We start from the raw sequence: 22216 nt of genomic DNA, 5'->3' as shown, positions 1-22216 counted from the left end.
TGTTCTAGTCGCTGATTAACTTTTGTAGCTTGAATAAAGATTAATTAATATATATGGTTTATGTATATACAATTTATAGTTTATGTGAAGATTGTTTTACATTTAGCCTATTTAAATTAAGTTATATTTTTCAGAGCCTAGATACAGTTTAAAAAATAACTTTTATTTTTATTTTTTATTATACTGTAATGGCTAAAATTGAGTGGAAGATGTATTTAATAGAGACATCATCAACAGTATTATCAAAAATGTGTTCGTAATAAAGAGACTTGGTTAAGAGTTGCAATTAAATATATATTTGAAAATACCATCGTTATGTTGTTTCAACATTCATTTGAAGGTGCAGTGTAAAATTATGTAAAAAAAAATAATAATAATCATTTAGTCATGAATAATTACATAAAATGTGTGATTAATTCGTTTTTTTTTTTTGATTGATTGACAAAACAAATGTTGAAAGACGTTAATGTTGGTAATATTAATTCATTTTACTACTGAATATGCATTTAATTTTAATTAATTATTTTATAGAAAATCACAATATTATCACTCAGTCTTTAACTCCCTGCAGCCACTGCCAGCACTTTTATTATTTTAACATAAATGTCATGACACCCAGAATATTTTGTTTTTTGAATATCTGAACATGCGAAAAGAAAGAACTGAGATTCGGCTTTTAAACAAACAATAACAACACAAAATAAGTTATTTTGAAGAATGAAGGTAACCAAACAGTAGCTGGTCTCCACTGACTTTGACAATCGGGGGAAAACATACTATGGAGGTCACTATGGACCGGCAACTGCTTCGTTACCCACATTCATAAAAATAACTTTTATGTTTAACAGAAGAAATAACCTAATTCAGGTTTAAAACAACTTGAGGGTAAATGATGGTATAAAAATAAAACACTTTGACAGAATTGACAGGCAGATTTTTGGGTAAACTATTCCTTTAATGTAAATAAAACCAAACAGAAAAATCTCTCACTGCTCTAGATTGATGCACTTTATTACAGTTGCTTTAAAACTGGTTTAATTGATGTATAAAGTGTTTTATTTTAATATTTGTTCATTCAAATTCTTGAATGTTACTGCTAAATAATCTACCTGCACCTGCACTCTTCCATTTTTAGCAAATAAGAAAATAAACTGTCTAAAAGCGATTTTTGTGATGGTTTGTATTCTTTGTGTTTTGTGTGGAACATCAGTGCCTGTTTAAGTGATGAACTCCAGTACTTGTGATTGTTTTCAGACACGATAATAGATGTTTTGTTCTTTTTGGCCTGTGCTACAAAACGTTTAATCTCTGTAGCACCAGTGAAAAACAAGTTAACCTACAGCCCTTATAGGTTATATCTATAACTAGTTAATTTAACCCCTTCACAACTTAAGTAAATAATTAGTCAGCCTGATGCTGTTCTGAAGCCACTTGGCTAGCTTAATTACAAAAGAAGACATATATATATAAATGATTTGTAAACTTCTTCAATTTGCAAGGTAAAGCTTGTATAAGGTCGGGTTTAGTGCAGGTGGTAAATAAACAATAGATGGACTTTTTGGTCTAATAAAATGTTGCCAGATTTATCTGTTTCACATAAAACTGAACAAGCTTGTAGCTCCACTCGCTAGACATTTTACATTTAAGAATCAGCATAATGTCATTTTGCATCCATGCCAACAATCGTGTATGCAGCGTTTGAAATTAGTTGATTATATGAACGACTGCTGAGCTGAAGAGACTTGAGCACTTGAGTAGTTATTAAAGTAAGATGGGTGTACAGTAAAGCCATCAGCAGTCTAAAGATCTGATTGTGTTTGGTAGGTGAGAGAGCTGTTGTCTCAGAAGTTGTCATCGTGGCAGCAGTCATGTGCTCAGCCAACCAAGCTCCCGGAGCGAGCGCTGAACCTGCTGCGTCACACCGCCCCCCAGAGCTCTGGAGGAGCAGGACTCGCCGAGGTCCTGCGCAACGCCAAACTGGGCATCACTCAACCCACAGAACAGGTTTAACACATGCATTTCACATTGTCACAATCCAAAAAAAAATTCTGAACATAATGGTCATACAATAGGATTCATGTTATGTAAAATATACTATAATTTTCATTTAGATTTTTAAGTGAAATAATAGGGACATTACTTATTTCAATGCATTTAATAAATGGCTAAGCTCAAGTTAAATATCAAAGTGTTTTATGTCTGTTCATGATGGATTTGTGGAGTAGAATAGGGAACACTTGTTCACTGTTAACTACGACTTCTCCCTCAATAAATTCCTAATTTGCTGCTTATTAATAGTTAGTAAGGTAGTTGTAAAGTTTAGGTATTGGGTAGGATTAGGGATGTACTGTAGGTCATGTAAAATAAGGCATTATGTGCTTATTTAGTACTAATACATGGCTAATATTCTAGTGATATGCATCCTAATAAATAACTAGTTAAGAGACCCTAAAATAAAGAGTTACCAAATATTGTTTTCATTTTGAAGAAAAAAGCAAAAATTAGACTCCGGACTTGTGGCATGTTGGTAGTAGTGTTATTACTTTTAAATTTAATACTTAGTAATTCGTTTGGGTTATTATTCAGTAATTTCCTAAGTTAAATGTATATTTCGTAGGTATTCATTAAAACCTATAGTGAATTCATTTAATCTGAATTTACAGTGTCACTATTAAGACATATCTTAGATTCAAATAAATTATTTTTAAATGAAATGTGTAAATATTGATATTCCTCTATATATTTCATTATTTCATTTCATTATAACATTTATTACATGGTTTCAAGTTTTATATATAATTTTCAATTTTTAATTTTGATGATTAGAGATTACAGCTCATGAAAGTCAAAAATCAAGTATCTCAAAATATTAGGATATTTCCTAAGATCAAAAAAAAAAAAAAAAAATATATATATATATATATATAAGAATCTGCAAAATGAAAAGCTCAAGTCCTTTAAAGAAAGTAGATTTCTGCGCTCAATTCTTGAGGCTCCTTCAGCATCAGTGCAGTGTGGCATGAAGCGATCCTCCTGTGGCTCTGCTGAGACACTATTGAGCTTCAGCTCAGATCCACTGTTTCTCATCTTTCTCTTCAAAATATCCCATAGATTCCATATGGGCCTTAGGTCAGGCATGTTGGCTGGCCAAACAAGCACAGTAATATCACTGGAAGTGTTTTTTTCACTGTGGGCAGGTGAAAGTCCTGCTGCAAAATGAAATCAGCATCTCCATAAAGCTTGGACTTCAAGCAGCTTGGATTCTGTGCCTCTCCAGTCTTCCTCCAGACTCCAGACCTTGATTTACAAATGAAATGCTAAATTTACTTTCATCTGAAAAGAGGACTGTGGAGCACTGAGCAACAGTCCAGTTCTTTTTCTCCTCACCCAGGTGAAATGTTTCTGAGGTTTTTTTCTGGTTCAGGAGTGGCTCTGTTCTATGAATGTGACAGCTGTAGCACTTTTCCTGAAGACGTCTGAGCTCTGACTCTTGATGCGCTGACTCCGTCTTCAGTCCACTTCTTGTGAAGCTCTCCCATGTTCTTGAATCGGCTTTGATTGACAGTATTCTCGATCACATGGTCATCTCTGTTGCATATGCACCTTTTCCCACCCAATTTCTTCCTTCCAGTCAACTTTGCATTGGATATGCTTTGATACAGCACTCTGTGAAGTAATGATCTTCTGTGATTTACTCTTTGTCAGTGTCAGTGATCATCTTCTGGACCATTGCCAAGTAAGCATTCTTCAAAAAAAAAAAACAAGAGATACCCGCAATTTATAATGTAGGGATGATAATTTAATTAAACTCAAATGGAGTTTGACTTCCATGAGCTGTAAGCTCTAATCATCAAAAAAGTGAGCTGTTTTACTTTACATGTAATGAATCTTAAATGAATATGAAAGTTTTACTTTTTGAAATAAGTTACAAAAAAAAAGAACTTTTCCTCAAAATTCTTTTTTTTTAGATGCACCTATACAATATGATAAAACAAATCCACACATTTCAGATGTTCAACCTAATTCTTTCTAAAACATGCTCAACTGGATAAATCTTATGAAGTATTTGGACACAATTCTGTTATCAATACAAAATTTGAATCTCATTTTCCATGTGTTCTTTTAATCAATATTAATAAAGAAAGCTACAGAAAAATCATTTCTTATAACATCAATGCCGAATTCCCAAATAACTTCAATTAGATATAGAACTAATTCTCAGTTAGATGTAGAACTAACGGTGGTTGATTTGTGTCTGCTCTCTCAGAGGCTTTCTGTACAGGAAGTCCCTCCTCTGTTGAACGGTGACAGCAGCAGTCGTCCTCCTCCGCAGCAGCAGAACCCCTCTAGTAATGGACACACCCACTCCAGCTCTTCAGCCAGCACCGCCCACTCCCAGCCAGCAGTGGGCGTGTCTGGGTGTCAGTCCCCTCCCACTGTTAGCCACACCCCCAGCTCCACCCACAGCGCCCCTCTGACCCGAGCGCTGTCCAGCTGTCCTGCTGCTCCTGACCTCTACTCCACCTCCACACTGCCTCTGCCCAGGAGACAGTCCAGCGACACTCGCCAGGGACTCATGGGTGTGTGTGTGTGTGAGTGTGAGTGTGTGTGTGTGAGTGTGTGTGTGTGTGTGTGTGAGTGTGTGAGTGTGTGAGTGTGTGTGTGTGTGAGTGTGTGAGTGTGTGAGTGTGTGAGTGTGTGTGTGTGTGTGAGTGTGTGTGTGTGTGTGTGTGTGTGTGTGTGTGTGAGTGTGTGAGTGTGTGAGTGTGTGTGTGTGTGAGTGTGAGTGTGTGTGTGTGTGTGAGTGTGTGTGTGTGAGTGTGAGTGTGAGTGTGTGTGTGTGTGTGTGTGTGTGTGTGAGTGTGTGTGTGAGTGTGTGTGTGTGAGTGTGAGTGTGAGTGTGTGAGTGTGAGTGTGTGTGTGTGTGAGTGTGAGTGTGTGTGTGAGTGTGTGTGTGTGTGTGAGTGTGTGAGTGTGTGAGTGTGTGTGTGTGTGTGTGTGTGTGAGTGTGTGAGTGTGTGAGTGTGTGTGTGTGTGTGTGTGTGTGAGTGTGAGTGTGAGTGTGAGTGTGTGTGTGTGTGTGTGTGTGTGAGTGTGAGTGTGTGTGTGAGTGTGTGTGAGTGTGTGTGTGTGTGTGTGTGTGTGTGTGTGTGAGTGTGTGTGTGTGTGTGTGTGTGTGTGTGGGAGAGTGTGTGTGTGTCATCTTTTACACATTTATTTATACTATTATAGTATTTATCAATATTTTTAATTAGGTTTTATTTTTAAATGAAATAATTTTTAGTTTTCATTTAAATTTTTAGTTTAAGTTTTAGTATTTTTTTCTTATTTCCATTTAGCTTTTTTTTTTTTTTTTTTTTACTATTTATCTTTTTAGTTTGAGTAATTTGAGTACTTTTAAGCTTAATTTACTTAAAGTATTTCATTTAGATTGGTTGTCAAGGTGATAGAACAATTTTAGATGCATATAATTATAAATAGAACAATAACAACACTGTTTCACCGTATCTTTCTGTGGAACAACAGAGGTCCAAGTTATAATTCCAAAAGCATTATGGCACTTTTATGGTGTGTTTGGTCTTTTTGGTGTTGAGTTTGACAGACATGAACTAAGATTGCCGTGTGAAGATTTAGTTTTAGTGTCTGTTTTCCTGTGCTCTCCTTCTTGTGTGTGGTTTAACTGTATGTGGTGGTTGTGCTGGTTCAGGCTGGACTCTCCCCCGTGTGCTCCCTCTCTGTGCTCCGTCCCGTGTGGAGGCTCTGTTCCCTCACTCCCCAGACTCCTGCGAGGGACAGAAGCCCGGAGACCGAGGAGGAAGCTCATGCCTGCTGTCCTTCCTGCCTGGAGACGCTCTGTCCCTGCTGATCAGTGAGCCCAGAGACGGCTGGCACTACGGCCAGAACGAGCGCACGGGACGGTATCTGACCATCAGCCTTTCAGTCAGGGACAGTTTAACACTAGCTATATGACATTTTCATGCTGAATTGTAGCGCAGAACTGGAGCCTGTTCCTAGAACAAGGCTTATACTGTATGGTGGTTTTACAATGGCATAAAACGAGATTTTCCTTTTGTTCAACGCAAGTTAAAAACCTGTTCCCTCCAAGAGTAAAGCTCTTCAAAACTGAGCATTCGTGTGGACCTACTCACACCAGAGATGAGACTTATCTTCGTATTATTAATATACTAATATAGTATTTAGTTATATTCTGAAATTATTTGTATTTTTATATTTTCAGTTTTATTTTATTTTGTTACATTTGTTTTGTCCAACTTTTCCAGCACTTATTTTTAAATAGTTTTTATTCATTTGTATTTTAGTTTTAGTCATTTATTATTTAAAGTAATTTTAATCACAGTTAAGGAATATTTATATTTTATTTATTGGCCATTTTGTTGTATTTTGTTGTTTTTATTAGTTTTTTTTAATGTTTTTAGGAATGTTTATTTTATCTTTAATTTCAGTAATTTAAGTATTTTTAAATGAAAATTTTAAATGTTGCTTTGGCCACTAACTGAAATAAAATAAGTACTAAAATTAGAAAAAAGCTTAATAGAAATATAAAAAAGACCAAAGATTCAACCAAGATTAAAATAGATTCAAATAAAATAAGAATATCAATTTAAAATTAAATGAAAATTAGCAATGTTTCTTGGGTAGCTGAGATAAAATAAGTTGTAATCGGTATATGATTTTGTTTCTGTTTTATTTAAATGAATGACATGGGTTAATAGGTTCAGTTTTTGTCAGTGATAACAATGCTGCTGACATTAAGTGTGAGCGTTGGGATCATGCGTCTGAAGTACAGTGCACTCTTATATTATCTATATTACATATTATTGACTTCATCTGGTTTGTATTCATCAGTAGTTTTTTTCAGTCTTGTGTGAGCAGGCCTTTTAAGAGCGTAGTGTTGATGATGTGTATGGTGGTGATGCTGGTTTATTGTCATGCTTATGTTCTGATCTCTCCTTCATAGAAAAGGCTGGTTTCCCTTCTCCTTCACTCAGCCTTTCCCCGGCTCTCCCGGACAGGAGCTCAGGTCTGTAGTGCAGTGATATCTTGCTGCTGTCTCAGAAGGCATGTGTTCCCATCACTCCTCTCTCTTCTTCTCTGTGTCTGTGGTCACGGCTGCAGTCCTCCGGTCCTGTCGAAGGTGAACAGCAGCAGTATGGGACAGCTGGACAGGCTTCCCCCCGCGGGTCAGACGCTGCAGGTCAGTCCTGACTCTGAGGACGAGACCAGCGTTATATCCCAGCGCATCAGCACCTTCAGACCGCGACCCTACAGCATGATGAACCCCGAGAGCAGCAGAACGAGGGTCAGAGAAACCACCTTCACCATGACTGTCACTGTGACTCTAGTGCTCTTTGAACGAAATGAAAACTAGCGGAAAATATCTTCACTCTCAGGCTATCCAACTTTGTTTCTTCATCAGGTTTGTAGAAATGTAGCATTGCATCAGTGTCTCATCAATGGATGCTCTGCAGTGAATGGGTGCCGTCAGAATGAGAGTCCAAACAACTGATAAAAGCATCACAATAATCCACAGCACTCCAGTCCATCAGTGAACATCTGGAGAAGACAAAAGATGAAACAAATCCAGCATTAAGATGTTATATACATTAAGTCTATAATCCATAATAACACTTCCTCCAGTGAAAAAGTGCATGTCCTGTTGTCTCTCACAGATTTGTTTAGAGCTGTTGATCTGTGCAGATTTCTCTCCTGATTCAGACCAGAACACTTTTCACTGGAGGAAGTGTTATTATGGATTATAGACTCGTATTTGAGTCAAAAGCGTCTTAATTCTGACGGCACCCATTCACTGCAGAGCATCCATTGATGAGACACTGATGCAATGCTACATTTCTCCAAACCTGAAGAATCAAACTCATCATAATCTGGGACGACCTGAGAGTGAAGACATTTTCATTTAAAGTTTCAGCAAATTCCCATTTTTGGATGAACTTTTCCTTTAAGACAAAACACACTACAGGTGAACAAGAGATAGTTCAAGAGTACGGGGCTCGCACGATAGAGCCTATTCACACTAAGTGAAATTGGCATATTTATCTCACCTCAGCATTGTAATACATTGTAAAATAATTAGGAAAAAATGTGTAAAAATCTAATTATTAAATGGATGCCACCTAATTGGAACAAAAGGCCTAGACCTACACTAACCATAACTGATACATTATTTTAACTTTTGGATTATTTCCATAATTGTTAATAAATGCTTTTCTTATGTGATTTGAAATTAGAAAAGGGAGAAAAAAAGTAAAAAAGAGCTGAATCTGAATCTGATGATTGATGATCGTCTTTTGTGATGTTGACTAGCCCAATCACACGCTGATGGGTGCCAAGGCGATTTGCACTTAATGTAAATAGACAATCCGATTTTTTTGTTTTGTATTATTATTATTTCCAACAGTTAAAGTTGCCCACAGAATAAAAACAGGGGGTGCTGCACCCCACTTCCCACGACGGTAGCCATTGAAAATACATACATTTTTTACCATACTGTGGAAGTCAATGGCTACCGTCAACTGTTCCAACAGCTGAAAGAAATTCATACAGGTGTGGAGCAAACGATGACAGAATTTTCATTTTTGGATGAGCTGTGCCTTTAAATATGTACTCTGGGTGTTTAGTTTCAATAATCTGAATAAAGACAAAGCAAAACCAAAACTGAGCAATGCATGAAACCCCAGGATGCACATGTCTTAGAACATGTCTTTTCTCTCTTTCATTGTGTAGTTTTATATTCCTGTATGTTTCTGTTCCTCAGATGTCGACTGACTTCACCTCTCCACCTCCACCACCCAGCAGGTAAAGACGGTCACCTGTGTCCACAACAGCTCTGTGTCTGATGGGTTAAATCATCTAACCCTCCGCTCTTCACAGGATCAACCCGTTCGCTCACATTCGGCTCAAGAAGACGGTGACCAACGACCGCTCCGCCCCTCTGATACAGCAGAGCCTTTGATTGACAGCCGCACATGCTCCTGTTAAAGCTTCAGGAACAGCCCAGTACACACAAAACCATTATGAGAGAATTAAGAGCATTTAGGATTCAGCTGATCAAATGTGTATTCTCTTTATATATTACATTATCAGAAAAATGAAATATTTCAAGGTCTTTGTGTGGGCGCACATCATAAAACTGACCTTTAACATTTGATTCCACATCATGACAACAGTTTCTTCTACAATGAAACCGTCGATTAGAAATGAAGTATGACCAAACGTAGATGTTTTCTGGTAACTGATATTTGATTCACAATGTAGTTTCGTGAAATATCTTAATCAAATTTTGTAAATGTAAATTCTGTGGTTATTTACTCACTCGTGTCATAAGTGTACTTCACACGCAAAATAAGATCGTATGATAAGATACTAAAACTTTTATTTGATTTGTAATATTGAATGAAGACAAGGTATCCCAGAGCATTCTGGGAGGAGCAGGTAAACTGAACGTGTGATTATATACAGGAGGACAGGTGTGATGTGAAGAGCCTCTGGTGTATTTGGTTCAAGCCCAGATCTGTGAAGCGAACGCTTGAGATGTGACAGAAGGCTCTGGAAAGTGTAGATGTGCTGGAGGACGTGTCTGTGGCTGGAAATGACCTTTTTTACCATTATTTTGGGCCTGAAGACTTAGTTAAAGATGTTTATGTCATTGGTTTGAAATTAACCTGAAGAAAATGATTCATTTACTCTTGAGTTTCTGTGTTACTGTGTTTCTTAAAACTCGTTTATTTTACACTGAAACCAATCTCACCAGTTATTAATGGAGAGACCTTTGTTTACGCATGTTTTAATTATTTCTTCACTCCAGGGTCAGTTTGTTCTGATACCTTCATTTATTCACTTTTTCTATTATAACGATATATTTAATTGCATAATGCTAAAAGATTAATATCCAGCCTTATATATGCAAATTTAATCGTATAGTGTAATACAGTGAGCCCAAAAGTCTGAGAACATTTAATATATATATATATATATATCTCATACAGTAATAAAACAAACATGGATTTGATATTTGCTCATGTTCTCATCATCATCTGAGCACTTCTACAGGTGCATCTCCAAAACTAGAATATCGCAGAAAAGTCCTTTAGTTTTTGTAATAAAAAAGCAAACATTCTTATATTCTAGATTCATTGCACACAAACTGAAATATTTCTTATTTATATTGAATAATTTTTATTTTTTTTTACACCTTGCTTTAATTCTTATGGTTATTACATACAGTTTAGGAAATGTAAAAATGCATTATCTCAAAAAATTAAAATATTCAATTTTTCATAATTTAAAAAATGTAATAAAATTTAAGTTTGTGTGCAATGAATCTGGAATATAAGAAAGTTAGTTTTTCCATGCTATTCTATTTTTTTAGCTGCACCTGTCCACTTGATTAATGATAATTTCTCTTGTGTTAAATTCATTCGAATCCTAGACATTGTGTTTCAGTTGAAATGAAGCGCGTCTCAGACTTTTGGCCGCCGCTGCATGTTCGTCTGTATTAGTGTGTGAGTTTAGTCTCTGCTCACATTGTACTGTTACTAAACATCCCAGAAAAACCAGTGAATGTTACAAAACCGTAGCAGAATAAAAGATATGACTGGTGTTCATGGCAAGTCTATTGTGTGAAAGACTGAAATAATCTACAATATCAAATAAAAAAAAGGAGTATAGGTAAATAAAGATGTTTTATTGAGACAGAAGTAGAGGTGAGTGTCTGTACAGGACTTTCACAGGTCTTTCAGCCATCGCAGGTTTCTCCCCTGCGGGTCACAGGGATGTGCGGGAACGTCCGACTGGTGTCCATCGTCTCGAACTGGGACTGAAGAGATCAACGGGATTCACAAGATCAACTCAAACACTTCATCCAGCTGAACACAGATTCAGGATCGAGCTTAAGCCATTCAATATTAACCTCTGAGAATGACCTGGACATACAGCAATACAAAACCACTAAATAAATAAAATAAACATTTTTGATATTTTTTGACATTTTTAAATGTTCACAGAAATAAAACACAAATACAAAACCTTATATTTCAGGTAGTTTCCAAAGCAACATTTTAATTTAGTTTAGCTTTATGTACTAAAATAACTATAACTGAAATAAAATTTATATAAACTATTAAAAAATAAAATAAAAATGACAAAAACAACAACAACGTTAAAATTAAAATATAAAAAAGGACAATTCTAAATAATAAAAACTAATAGTATCTCAAAGATATACATGTATATTATACAGGTGCATCTAAAAAAATGAATATCATGAAAATCATTCTTTTTTTTTTTTATGAACTATTTCAAAAAAAAAAAACATTGCATAAGTATCATATACCTGGATAATTGTATGGAACAGCTTGGTTCATCATTCCTGTGTATTTTGTTAAAGGGCTCAAAGCCGGCAGAACACAAGCTGAAACACAACATGTATAGATTAGATTAGATTAGATTAGATTAGATTAGATTAGATTAGATTAGATTAGACAGACAGACAGACAGATAGACAGATAGATAGATGTTAGATTGATAAAGCAGAGAGATGAAGATCATAATGTGATGATGAGCATTAATGTGTCAGTCACCCAGAAGCCCGATTCCGCAGGACAGTGTGATCACTGGCTCTTTATTCCACGCGTTCTTCACAAACCTGCCAACTACACAAACACACAGAGTCTGATCACAGAGCTCGACTCTCACATCATATATGATCTATGATGGTAAGACCATGGTTCTTGATCATATTTCACAGCAGTAATGATTTACCGCCGTGTATTCTTAGCATACCATGTCACACGTGGAAAACAAGTCATGGTAGTTCCTGCCCTAATTCTGTTAAGCAAATAAAGTCCTTCAATAAGTTCTCATATAGTCATGTTTAAAGCAGAGAACAGCCATCGACAGCTAGTTTAAGACCAAGGTCATTCTCGTATTCGCACATAATACAATCATTATTTTTAGTACACGAATATACTGCAATAGCAATTTTATTCTATTTTTGTAAATACGATAGAGTACACATAAAATAAAACACAACGTATTTCAAGCAGCTAACAGGCAAAAATATACTCACTGGCCGCCATGTTTGCTTCTGTAGTCCTGTCTCGAGGATCATGGGAAATGTATGTTGGTGACGCATTCGCTGTGGATTGGCTGAACGGTCAGTGACGTATTTAAAACGCGTCTCGTTGTTTCGAAGGCTTACTTTGATTTTATCATTTGAAACGGGCTAATTCTTGATTTTGTCGGATGTATCGTTTAAATTATGTATAGAGGGAACTGATGAAGAGTAGAAAACATACCTACGGGAATTATAATAAACTGAGTGAATCATGTATGGCTCTTTGCAATAATTAACTAAAGGTAAGTAACTGTTTAATTCAAATCGTTGTTAAAAACGAGTATTTTAAGCATGGAAATCATACTAGCATATTCATATTGATATTGCAGAACAGAAACGCTCCTTATGAGCTCATAGAAAGTATGATTAGTTTGTGTTTAATCAGTAAGATTGTTAACATCTTTACAGGTGCTGGTCATGTAATTAGAATATCAATAAAAAGTTGATTTATTTCACTAATTCCCTTCAAAATTGAAACCTGTATATTATATTCATTAATTACACACAGACTGATATATTTCAAATGTTTCTATCTTTTAATTTTTAATGTTTATAACTGACAACTAAAGAAAATCCCAAATTCAGTATCTCAGAAAATTTGAATCTTGTGAACACCTGGTGAATCAGCTAATTAACTCAAAACACCTGCAAAGGCCTTTAAATGGTCTCTCAGTCTAGTTCTGTAGGCTACACAATCATGGGGAAGACTGCTGACTTGACAGTTGTCCAAAAGACGACCATTGACACCTTGCACAAGGAGGGCAAGACACAAAAGGTCATTGCAAAAGAGGCTGGCTGTTCACAGAGCTCTGTGTCCAAGCACGTTAATAGAGAGACGAAGGGAAGGAAAAGATGTGGTAGAAAAAAGTGTACAAGCAATAGGAATAACTGCACCCTGGAGAGGATTGTGAAACAAAACCCATTCAAAAATGTGGGGGAGATTCACAAAGAGTGGACTGCAGCTGGAGTCAGTGCTTCAAGAACCACTATGCACAGACGTATGCAAGACATGGGTTCCAGCTGTCGCACTCCTTGTGTCCAGCCAATCTTGAACAACAGACCGCGTCAGAAGCGTCTCTCTTCAAAAAGGACTGGACTGCTGCTGAGTGGTCCAAAGTTATGTTCTCTGATGAAAGTGAATTTTGCATTTCCTTTGGAAATCAGGGTCCCAGAGTCTGGAGGAAGAGAGGAGAGGCACACAATCCACATTGCTTGAGGTCCAGTGTAAAGTTTCCACCGTCAGAGATGGTTTGGGTGCCATGTCATCTGCTGGTGTTGGTCCACAGTGTTTTCTGAGGTCCAAGGTCAACACAGCCGTATACCAGGAAGTTTAAGAGCACTTCATGCTTCCTGCTGCTGACCAACTTTATGGAGATGCAGATTTCATTTTCACTTGGCACCTGTAAACAGTGCCAAAGCTACCAGTACCTGGTTTAAGGAAGATGGTATCCCTGTTCATAATTGGCCAGCAAACTCGCCTGACCATAGAAAATCTATGGTGTATTGTGAAGAGGAAGATATTGATATGCCAGACCCAAGAATGCAGAAGAGCTGAAGGCCACTATCAGAGCAACCTGGGCTCTCATAACCCCTGAGCAGTGCCACAGACTGATCGACTCCATGCCACGCCGCATTGCTGCAGTAATTCAGGCAAAAGGAGCCCCAACTAAGTATTGAGTGCTGTACATGCTCATACTTTTCATTTTTATACTTTTTAGTTGGCTAAGGTTTCTAAAAGTCCTTTCTTTGTACTGGTCTTAAGTTATATTCTAATTTTCTGAGATACTGAATTTGGGATTTTCCTTAGCTGTCAGTTACAGTCATCAAAATTAAAAGAAATAAACATCTGTAATATATCTGTCTGTGTTTAATGAATTAATATAATATACAAGTTTCACTTTTTGAATAGAATTTGTGAAATAAATCAACTTTTTGATGATATTCTATTTATATGACCTGTACATGTAAAGTGATATGCATTTATATTAACTCTAAGCAGCTAAGTTCTGCTGACAGCTCTTTGTGTCTGATGTGAGTCCCAGCATCTATGTGTGTGTCTGACACCTGTGTGTGTGTGTGTGCTCCAGATGATGGAGGACTTCTCGGGGCTGGCTCTTCCTCCTCTGTTCGGTGGTCACTTCCTGGAAGCGGAGCTGGAGCCGGGGGGCGTGGAGCTGGGCCCCGGTGGCACTGAGCTCTTGGGGGACGATGAGGTCCCGTCGGGCCCCGCACAAGACCAGGACGATGAGAGGAGAGAGATGGACCAAAGCAAGTATCACGCTCTCAGCAAGAGGTGCAAAGAGATTGAGCAGGTGAACGTTCTTCCATGAAAAACTAAAAGCTGAGTTTTTTTTTTAATCTGAAATGGGAAAAGAGTGGCCAGGATATTCTTCAAAACTTCACATTTTGTAAAGATGAGATGCACAGCACGAAGATGAGCACAGGATGCTTGTAAAGGCTTCTTGACTGAATGTCACATGAACGTGTTCTCAGGTAAATGAGAAGATTGTGGGACGGCTCCACCAGGTGCAGAGACTGACACGCCGACTGAGGAAAGAGAGAAGGTGCGTGCACAGAAACACTGGCACATATTACTAAAGCATCATGAGTCTGACTGCTACTGAGGATTCACTTTTCTATTGTTTTAAAAAAATAGTTCACCCAAAAATGAAAAATAGCTGTAAATGTGCTCACTCACAGGCCATCTGAGATATATGTGAGTTTGTTTCTTCATCAGGTTTGTAGAAATGTAGCATTGCATCAGTGTCTCATCAATGGATGCTCTACAGTGAATGGGTGCCGTCAGAATGAGAGTCCAAACAGATGATAAAAACATCACAATAATCCACAGCACTCCAGTCCATCAGTGAACACCTGGAAAAAGACAAAAGATGAAACAGATCGTGGATTATTGTGATGTTTTCATCAACTGTTTGGACTCTCTTTCTGTATCTCGGCCAAATATCGTCAGATCCTAACAAACCATACATCAATGTAAAGCTTATTTATTCAGCTTTCAGATGAGGTCTAATTCTAAACTTTGAAAAATGGTTTTGTGGTCCAGGATTGGTACATTTGATACTGTGTGTCTAACATCTGTGTGTGTGTGTGTGTGTGTGTGTGTGTGTGTGTGTCAGGTTTCTGATGAAGACTCTGGACTCGTATGGAGATGATTACAGGACGGCGCAGCTCACCTTCACGCTGGAGGTGACACACACTGATGATCCACAGCTCAAGCTGTCACTTCTGATCTTCAGTAGTAATGAATCTGTTTGATCTGATCACATTAAACACTCGATGTGTTCACACAGGATGAGGGGAAGGCAGGTTTAGATCCAGATGTTGGTGCTGATGAAGAAAGCTCTTCTCCAACGCTTCCTCATCCGTCAGCGGCTGGACCGAAGAAAAAGAGACACCGGGTCCCAAAGGACAGAAGGAGAGACGCACCGGTACGAGACACACACGACATCAACACAAAGAACAGAAACCCGTGACACATCTGACACTACTGCTCAAGCGTTTGGGGTCGGTGAGGTTGTTTCTGAAAGAAGCAAAGGCTGCATTTATTTGATCAAAAACAGTAATGAAATTAAAAACAAGTGTTTTCTGTGTGAATCTATGTTAAAACAAATTTCATCATCATTCCTCCAGTCTTCAGCGTCCCATGATCTTCAAAAATCATTCTAATATACTGCCTGAGAAACATCTCTGATTATTATCAATGCTGAAAACATTCATATTTTTGCGGAAACTGTAATGCATTTTATACTTCAGTATTCACAGATGAATCTGTGAAATCTATTGCAACATTATAAACATCTTGACTGTCACTTTTGATTATTTAAATGGTTAGTTCACCCAAAAAGGAAAATTATGTCATTAATAACTCACCCTAATGTCGTTCCAAACCAGTAAGACCTCCGATTATCTTCTGCACACAGTTTAAGATATTTTAGATTAAGTCTGAGAGCTCTCAGTCCCTCCATTGAAGCTGTGTGTACGGTCTACTGTCCATGTCCAGAAAGGTAAGAAAAACATCTTCAAAGTAGTCCATGTGACATCAGAGGCTCAGTTAGAATTTGTTGAAGCATCGAAAATACATTTTGGTCCAAAAATATTAATCCACAAAAAAATTAAGCTGATAACTTAATAATAGTATTCAATTGCAGAGTCGCAGCTCTGTCTGATGAATGGAGAAGCACGACAAAAAGCTGTGAGGCAAAATGGTAAAAATATACCCATCTAGCGCGTATTTACAAGAAAAGCTCATTATAAAGCAGCAGAGCTTTGTAAACAGCTCAGAGTAATCATGTCATCTCCATAAGAATGATATGATTGCCAGAACATATTTACCGGGATTTCTGAAAAGGTCCTGTTCACACATGATCTATTAATGGTAACTTTACCAGTAAAGACTGTATGTGTGAAAGGGGCTAAACTCTTCCTCTGTATACGCTGTGAATTTTAATTGCTTAACGTAATCTGGAAAAACAGTGTGCATTATCTCACAGCAGATATATCAACCTATGTCTAAATATGTACATCGCGATTTCAAAATAAATGTTTGTCAAAATAAATTTTTGTAATAAAAAGGCAAACATTTGATTGAAAACTTCTTTAAAACAGTATTAAAGGTCCCGTTTTTCGTGCTTTTTTTGAAGCTTTGATTGTGTTTACTGTGTGCAATATAACATGTGTTCATGTTTCGAGTGTAAAAACACAGTATTTTTCACACAATTCACCTATCTGTATATAACTAGATGTCTTAAAAACGGGCTGATGACTTCCTTGTTCTATTAAGTCCCTCCTTCAGAAATACATAACGAGTTCTGATTGGGCCAGCGGTTCCTGTGTTGTGATTCGACACCAGCTGAGCGCACACTGCCCTCCTGGAAACGCGCGATTGGAGTAGTTTTGAGAAGCAAGTGGGCAGGAGCATGTGCTGGAGACGTACTTATAATCACAGGAGCGTTTTTACTGACGAGATGCGCATGAAAATCGCATTAGATTTTTTTGCACAGCCCTAACATCTAGTTAACAAAGCTAAACAGCGTTGCCCTTTGTGTAATAAGTTACAGAAACTGTTAAACGCACCAACTTAAATAATAAAATACACATACTGGTTGTGGTCCATAAACAACGCCTTTTCCAGACAAAGAGGGAACTGCTCCATCTTTCAGGAATAATCTTTGTGCGAATCCGGCATTAAACGGATTGAGATTGAGGAAGATGTCCTCAGCAAAATGTGGTGCACATAGTTTTACATGTGGATTATAATTTTCGGGAACCGAGTTAAACATAAATTGTAACCACTGATCTCTAAGTACAGCGTCCCTGGGAAGCCCAAACAAAGATGATTGGACTCCGAGATGAAAATAACAGCGTTTCGGCGACAAACACAAACTAGGGATCAGGGGCGCCGGACTGGGGGTAAAACCAGTACTGATTACCAGAGCCCCAAAGGAAGAGAGGGCACTTGAAAAGTCTGGAGTATATATTTTCAAAGTGGGGGGGCCCATTAGGACTGCCTATGCATAGGGCCTGGGATCTTGTGCAGCGCCCCTGGTAGGGATGCACCGATGCATCGGCTGAACATCGGTAACGGCCGATATGTGCCTCGTTAACTGCCATCGGCCATCGGGAAATAAAAATGACATTCGCCTATGTCTGATGATTATGTGTGTCATGAACGCTGTGCTCAGGAGAAACTTTTTTACCCTCTTTTTATTTGGGCGGGGGGAGATTCCGAGACGGGAGAGGGCGCCCGCACACTCTCCGTCCTCAGTAACTTCGTAACAAAGACATTTGAAAAGCAGGCATGAGGCGGTGTACGGCGATTACCTGCAAGCTGACCAAAAACAGAAAATTGAAGCGCCAAGAAAGCGCAAACCCCCGGTAAGACTCACTTCAATTGACACGGCATTTGAGAAAGCCAAACAGCTGCCTCCAGACAGCGCCAAAGCGAAAGAAATAACAAACAAGGTGATGGAGTTCATCGCTTTAGATGACCAGCTTTTCTCTGTAGTGGAGGACGTGGGTTTTCGGAGTCTGATAAAGTTTATGGAGCCACGCTATACGCTGCCGAGCCGGCGTCACTTTGCCGAGGTCTGTCTCCCCGAAATCCACAACATTGTGGCCACGCACATTCAAGAGCTACTGGCTTGCGACATCGCTGCAATCAGTTTCACCACAGATATATAGAGTTCAGATGTAAGCCCTGTGAGCATGCTTAGCCTCACAGCACAGTGGATTGATAAGGACTTCAATCTGGTGAAGGCAATGTTGCACTCCCAGGAGTTCGCAGGTACCCACTCAGCATCTGCTATCTCGGAGGCATTTGAGAAAATGTTCCAGATGTGGAAAATCGGCAAAACCAGAGTGCATGCTGTCGTGAGAGATAATGCTAGGAATATGACGAAAGCTATGATGGACAGTGGTCTGGCTAGTTTTGGCTGCATGGCGCACACACTGCCACTGGCAATTCATGACGGTGTTTTTAGCCAGCGCAGCCTCACGGATGTTGTGGCTATTTGCCAAAAAATCGTCGGCCACTTTAAACACTCACCCCTCGCATATTCACGTCTCCAGGCTGTAACGTACAGACCACGGCGTTAAAACAACAAAGACCTCATTATTAGAGGCTGTAAATAGACGCTTCGATCAAATCCAGTACGATCCCATGTTCTGCATTGCCGCCTATTTGGACTCCAGATACAAGAATCGTTACTTTGATGAGGATGTTAAGAAAGTTAAGTTCTTAAGATGTTATGTTCCCGAACTCGCACAAATGGCACGCAAATACCTTAGTGCGCCATGCACCAGCACCGAGAGTGAGCGGTTATTCAGCTCGGTGTCTCATGTCTTGGATGAAAAGAGAAATGGGCTTTGCTGTGACAAGGCAGAGATGCTTATCTTTGTAAAGAAAACCATGCATCTTATTAAGAAGTAGGCCAGAGATACAGCAGGTGACTTATGTGTCATTAATGATCAGAAGTGGAGGTACTGTTTTTGTTTTATAAGATGCCCCATGTTCCAGCCTGTGAGTTCTGAAACACTAATGTTTTATTCTGTATGAGAAAAAACACAAGTTGAAAGATAGCCCTATTTATGTTTGTATTCAATCTCATTGAGTAAGTTTTGGTTTATCAGGCTAAAACCACTCCAATAATTTTGTTGGGCAATGTACTGAAACAATCTTTTCATTGATTAGTTAGCAGTCGAATGTTTTTGAATGTTATTTTTCAGAAAAGTAAAGAACTTGTCATAAGGTTATAACTAATGTCAACCAGAAAGTGACATTAAAGGTTGTTTTTGTTTCATAAATTGGTCTGATTGAATTTGTGCTAATTCTAGGATAGTGTGATCAAGAGCCGAAAGACTTGTATGTTTCCGTGGCACAAAAGAAGAAATAAATAACAAAAAGAAAAAACATCGGCCAAGATGTTATGTTAAACATCGGTATCGGCCCAGAATTTCCCAATCGGTGCATCCCTAACACAAACGCAACTCTTCCTCTTCTCCGTCGGAGCGCAACAAGACCACGCCCCGTTTGTGTATTCCTGTGGGCGGAGGTTAGTCAAAAAACTGTTTTAGTGACGTCATTACTGCAGGAACTAGAGGGATGTAGTCCAAACGGGTCGTTTTTTGTAGGCGAATTCTGTTAAATAAAATATCTCGCTTGGCATTGAACTTTGAGCTTAAGAATTTTACAGATATTATTTATACTCTAACAACAACATTACACACTAAATTATGTTTTAGTAACAAGGTTCGGGAGGAGCGCGTCAGATACTTAGCCTAATCAACACAGGTGGACCACAATCTAGTAATCAATCCCACAGTATATATATCGCTGACTTGCCTCTATCCATTGACGGTTAATCAGCATCCCCCATCTCCTCACTTCGAGTTCACTTTATAATTAGACGGGGTACTCTAGGTTCGGGCTATTCCCGAGCTCGGAGCCCTTCCCCAGACAGCACGCCAAATATGCATACCATACCTCAGCTAATTATATGTAAGCGTGAACTCGTGAACTAAAGTTTAAAACATGGGATCACGAAGAACGGGACCTTTAAAATATTGTCACATTCTAGTGAACCAAGAATCTGTACTTTGTCTCATCTCATTAGCTAAGTGTATTGTCACACCCCTAGTGTCGATAAGCGATGATATAGCTCATAATTTTCCAAGTGTATGATACAGCTTTCATTCTTCAGGCCAATCATATATTCATGAAAAAGAAAATCAGTTTGAATAAAGAAAGCAATAACTTTGCCATGGATAGTATCCTTTCAAATGTAAAAGTTGTGACAGTCATTGCATGCTTTGCATGTGCTGCCCCACCCCTGGAAAAAAAGTTCAGGCTCAATCAGCCGAGTCAGATAAGGAACGAAACTTTGACTCGTTCACGAGTGAAGAACCGGTTGCATCTGTTTTCGGATCACCAGTAGTTCTTTCGGACAGTTCGATTCAATAAACCGGTTGAAGAAAACGGTTCACCGGTTCTTTTGCGCTCTACCTAATGACTTCATTTGCGATGATTGCCCTAGATTCAAGCCTTCGGTTTACCCGCGCTCATAACATTAGCACAGAATCAGTTCAGAATCAATCACCAAAAGAATCAGTTCGGTTCAGACGCTCTGTGTGTCAGTCTGCTTCACGCTGAATCACACATGCGCAGTATCATCAGCTCCTCGGTTCTCGAATCAGACCCGGTCTGACAGAAACGGTTCTTGACTCGAGAACGAGTCAGTCTTTCGTTCATTATCTGGCGCTCACAACAGACACGGAAGAGAAGACAATGCTGAATAAAGTCTTAGTTTTTACTATTTTTGGACCAAAATGTATTTTCGATGCTTCAAAATATTCTAACTGAGCCTCTGATGTCACATGGACAACTATGATGATGTTTTTCTTACCTTTCTGGACATGGACAGTAGACCGTACACACAGCTTCAATGGAGGGACTGAGAGCTCTCAGACTAAATCTAAAATATCTTAAACTGTGTTCTGAAGATAAACGGAGGTCTCACGGGTTTGGAACGACATGAGGGTGAGTTATTAATGACTTCATTTTCATTTTTCGATGAACTAACCCTTTAAAGTGTCTTTGCTAAATATAAAAGTATTATTTCCTTTAAAAAAATACAATCTTACTGACCTCAAACTGTAGTGACCTATTGATGTATGTAAAACTATATGGCACCAAGAAAAGGACTTCCAGTTTTATTATTTTCATGCACGTTCATGTCTGTAGAAAGATGCACATCTCCAGTAACTCTTACTGTTTAAATCATCATCATCATCTCTCTCTCCTCATGATTCGAGGAATCATTGGTGCACAGATGCTGCAATATCCATAACTGAAATAAGTGAATGTAAAGAGTGAGGCTTGTGTTTGTGGAGGCCTGATGTACAGTGTGTGTTGTGGTTGTTCCTGTCAGATGGAGTCGGAGCAGGATTCTTCAGTCCTCACTGATCCCAGACCAGACCATCTCACTGAGGCTCGCTAGCATGCCACAAATCAATCAGGAATGAATATGAATCTTTTTGTGCTAAATTATGGCTTTCTTAAAAATTGTAACACTTCAGCATTTGAGGTCAATCTTTTGTAATGATGAGGACATTAAGGATTTTTTTTTTCAGTTTAATGAAAGGAGCTGCAGCCTTTTATTATTTAATTTTATTTTTTTCACATCTGTACCAATGACGATGAATGTCTATCTGTGTCTGCTGAAGCGGCGCTACGGTCAGACCACTAACACTGATCAGTGCTGACAGATGTGATGACTGTAATGAAATATTTGTCCATTATGTGTCTTAAAGACTCTCCGGGTAGATCATTTGTGTTGCCATGATTTCCAGTTTTAAGAGCGTTAAGAATTGTTTTTATCCTCTCTAATTTCAACCCCAGTTGCACAATGAGATCCATTAGAACTGAAGAGAGCGATTCATTTCAGTGAGTCAGACTGAATCAGTTTAAAATACAACAGTTGGTTTGTTTACATCACATTCATGGAACATTCGGCGGCATTTTACACAAGTTAATATCAAAAATAC

At 38.4% G+C, this 22216-nt stretch overlaps 3 protein-coding genes across 4 annotated transcripts in view; 2 read left to right on the top strand and 1 right to left on the bottom strand.

Moving 5' to 3' along the window:
* Nucleotides 1–9057, top strand: part of LOC132157988 (brain-specific angiogenesis inhibitor 1-associated protein 2-like) — a 33103-nt gene extending 24046 nt beyond the window's left edge. Inside the window, exons 9-15 of the mRNA XM_059567229.1 lie at nucleotides 1825–2004; nucleotides 4268–4580; nucleotides 5708–5918; nucleotides 6980–7042; nucleotides 7138–7321; nucleotides 8795–8835; nucleotides 8911–9057. Of these exons, the coding sequence (XP_059423212.1) occupies nucleotides 1825–2004; nucleotides 4268–4580; nucleotides 5708–5918; nucleotides 6980–7042; nucleotides 7138–7321; nucleotides 8795–8835; nucleotides 8911–8992 (1074 nt within the window). The 3' untranslated portion in view covers nucleotides 8993–9057. The remainder of the gene's footprint in view (nucleotides 1–1824; nucleotides 2005–4267; nucleotides 4581–5707; nucleotides 5919–6979; nucleotides 7043–7137; nucleotides 7322–8794; nucleotides 8836–8910) is intronic.
* On the bottom strand, nucleotides 1945–12175 carry LOC132157993 (NADH dehydrogenase [ubiquinone] 1 alpha subcomplex subunit 3-like). Of its 2 annotated transcripts, XM_059567234.1 has the most exons (5): nucleotides 12107–12175; nucleotides 11619–11690; nucleotides 11372–11449; nucleotides 10757–10855; nucleotides 1945–1954 (listed from the first exon to the last, which is right to left on the bottom strand). In XM_059567234.1, exons 1-4 carry the CDS (start codon nucleotides 12114–12116, stop codon nucleotides 10764–10766), a joined length of 252 nt encoding a protein of 83 aa, XP_059423217.1. In that variant the 5' UTR covers nucleotides 12117–12175; the 3' UTR covers nucleotides 1945–1954; nucleotides 10757–10763. The 2 variants fall into 2 exon arrangements, with proteins under 2 accessions (XP_059423217.1, XP_059423216.1); XM_059567233.1 differs by lacking the exon at nucleotides 1945–1954 and having other exon boundaries at nucleotides 10703–10855.
* A 65-nt stretch (nucleotides 12176–12240) lies between these two features.
* Nucleotides 12241–21994, top strand: LOC132157992 (TCF3 fusion partner homolog). The gene is made up of 6 exons (XM_059567232.1): nucleotides 12241–12375; nucleotides 14219–14466; nucleotides 14648–14718; nucleotides 15292–15361; nucleotides 15466–15603; nucleotides 21601–21994. Exons 1-6 carry the CDS (start codon nucleotides 12366–12368, stop codon nucleotides 21667–21669), a joined length of 606 nt encoding a protein of 201 aa, XP_059423215.1. The 5' UTR covers nucleotides 12241–12365; the 3' UTR covers nucleotides 21670–21994.
* Nucleotides 21995–22216: the final 222 nt, after the last annotated feature.

The sequence above is a fragment of the Carassius carassius genome, chromosome 15 (assembly GCF_963082965.1).
Source record: "Carassius carassius chromosome 15, fCarCar2.1, whole genome shotgun sequence".
Taxonomy (NCBI): Eukaryota; Metazoa; Chordata; class Actinopteri; order Cypriniformes; family Cyprinidae; genus Carassius; species Carassius carassius.
Note: the sequence above shows the minus strand (reverse complement) of the source record. Positions and strands in the feature narration are given on the sequence as shown.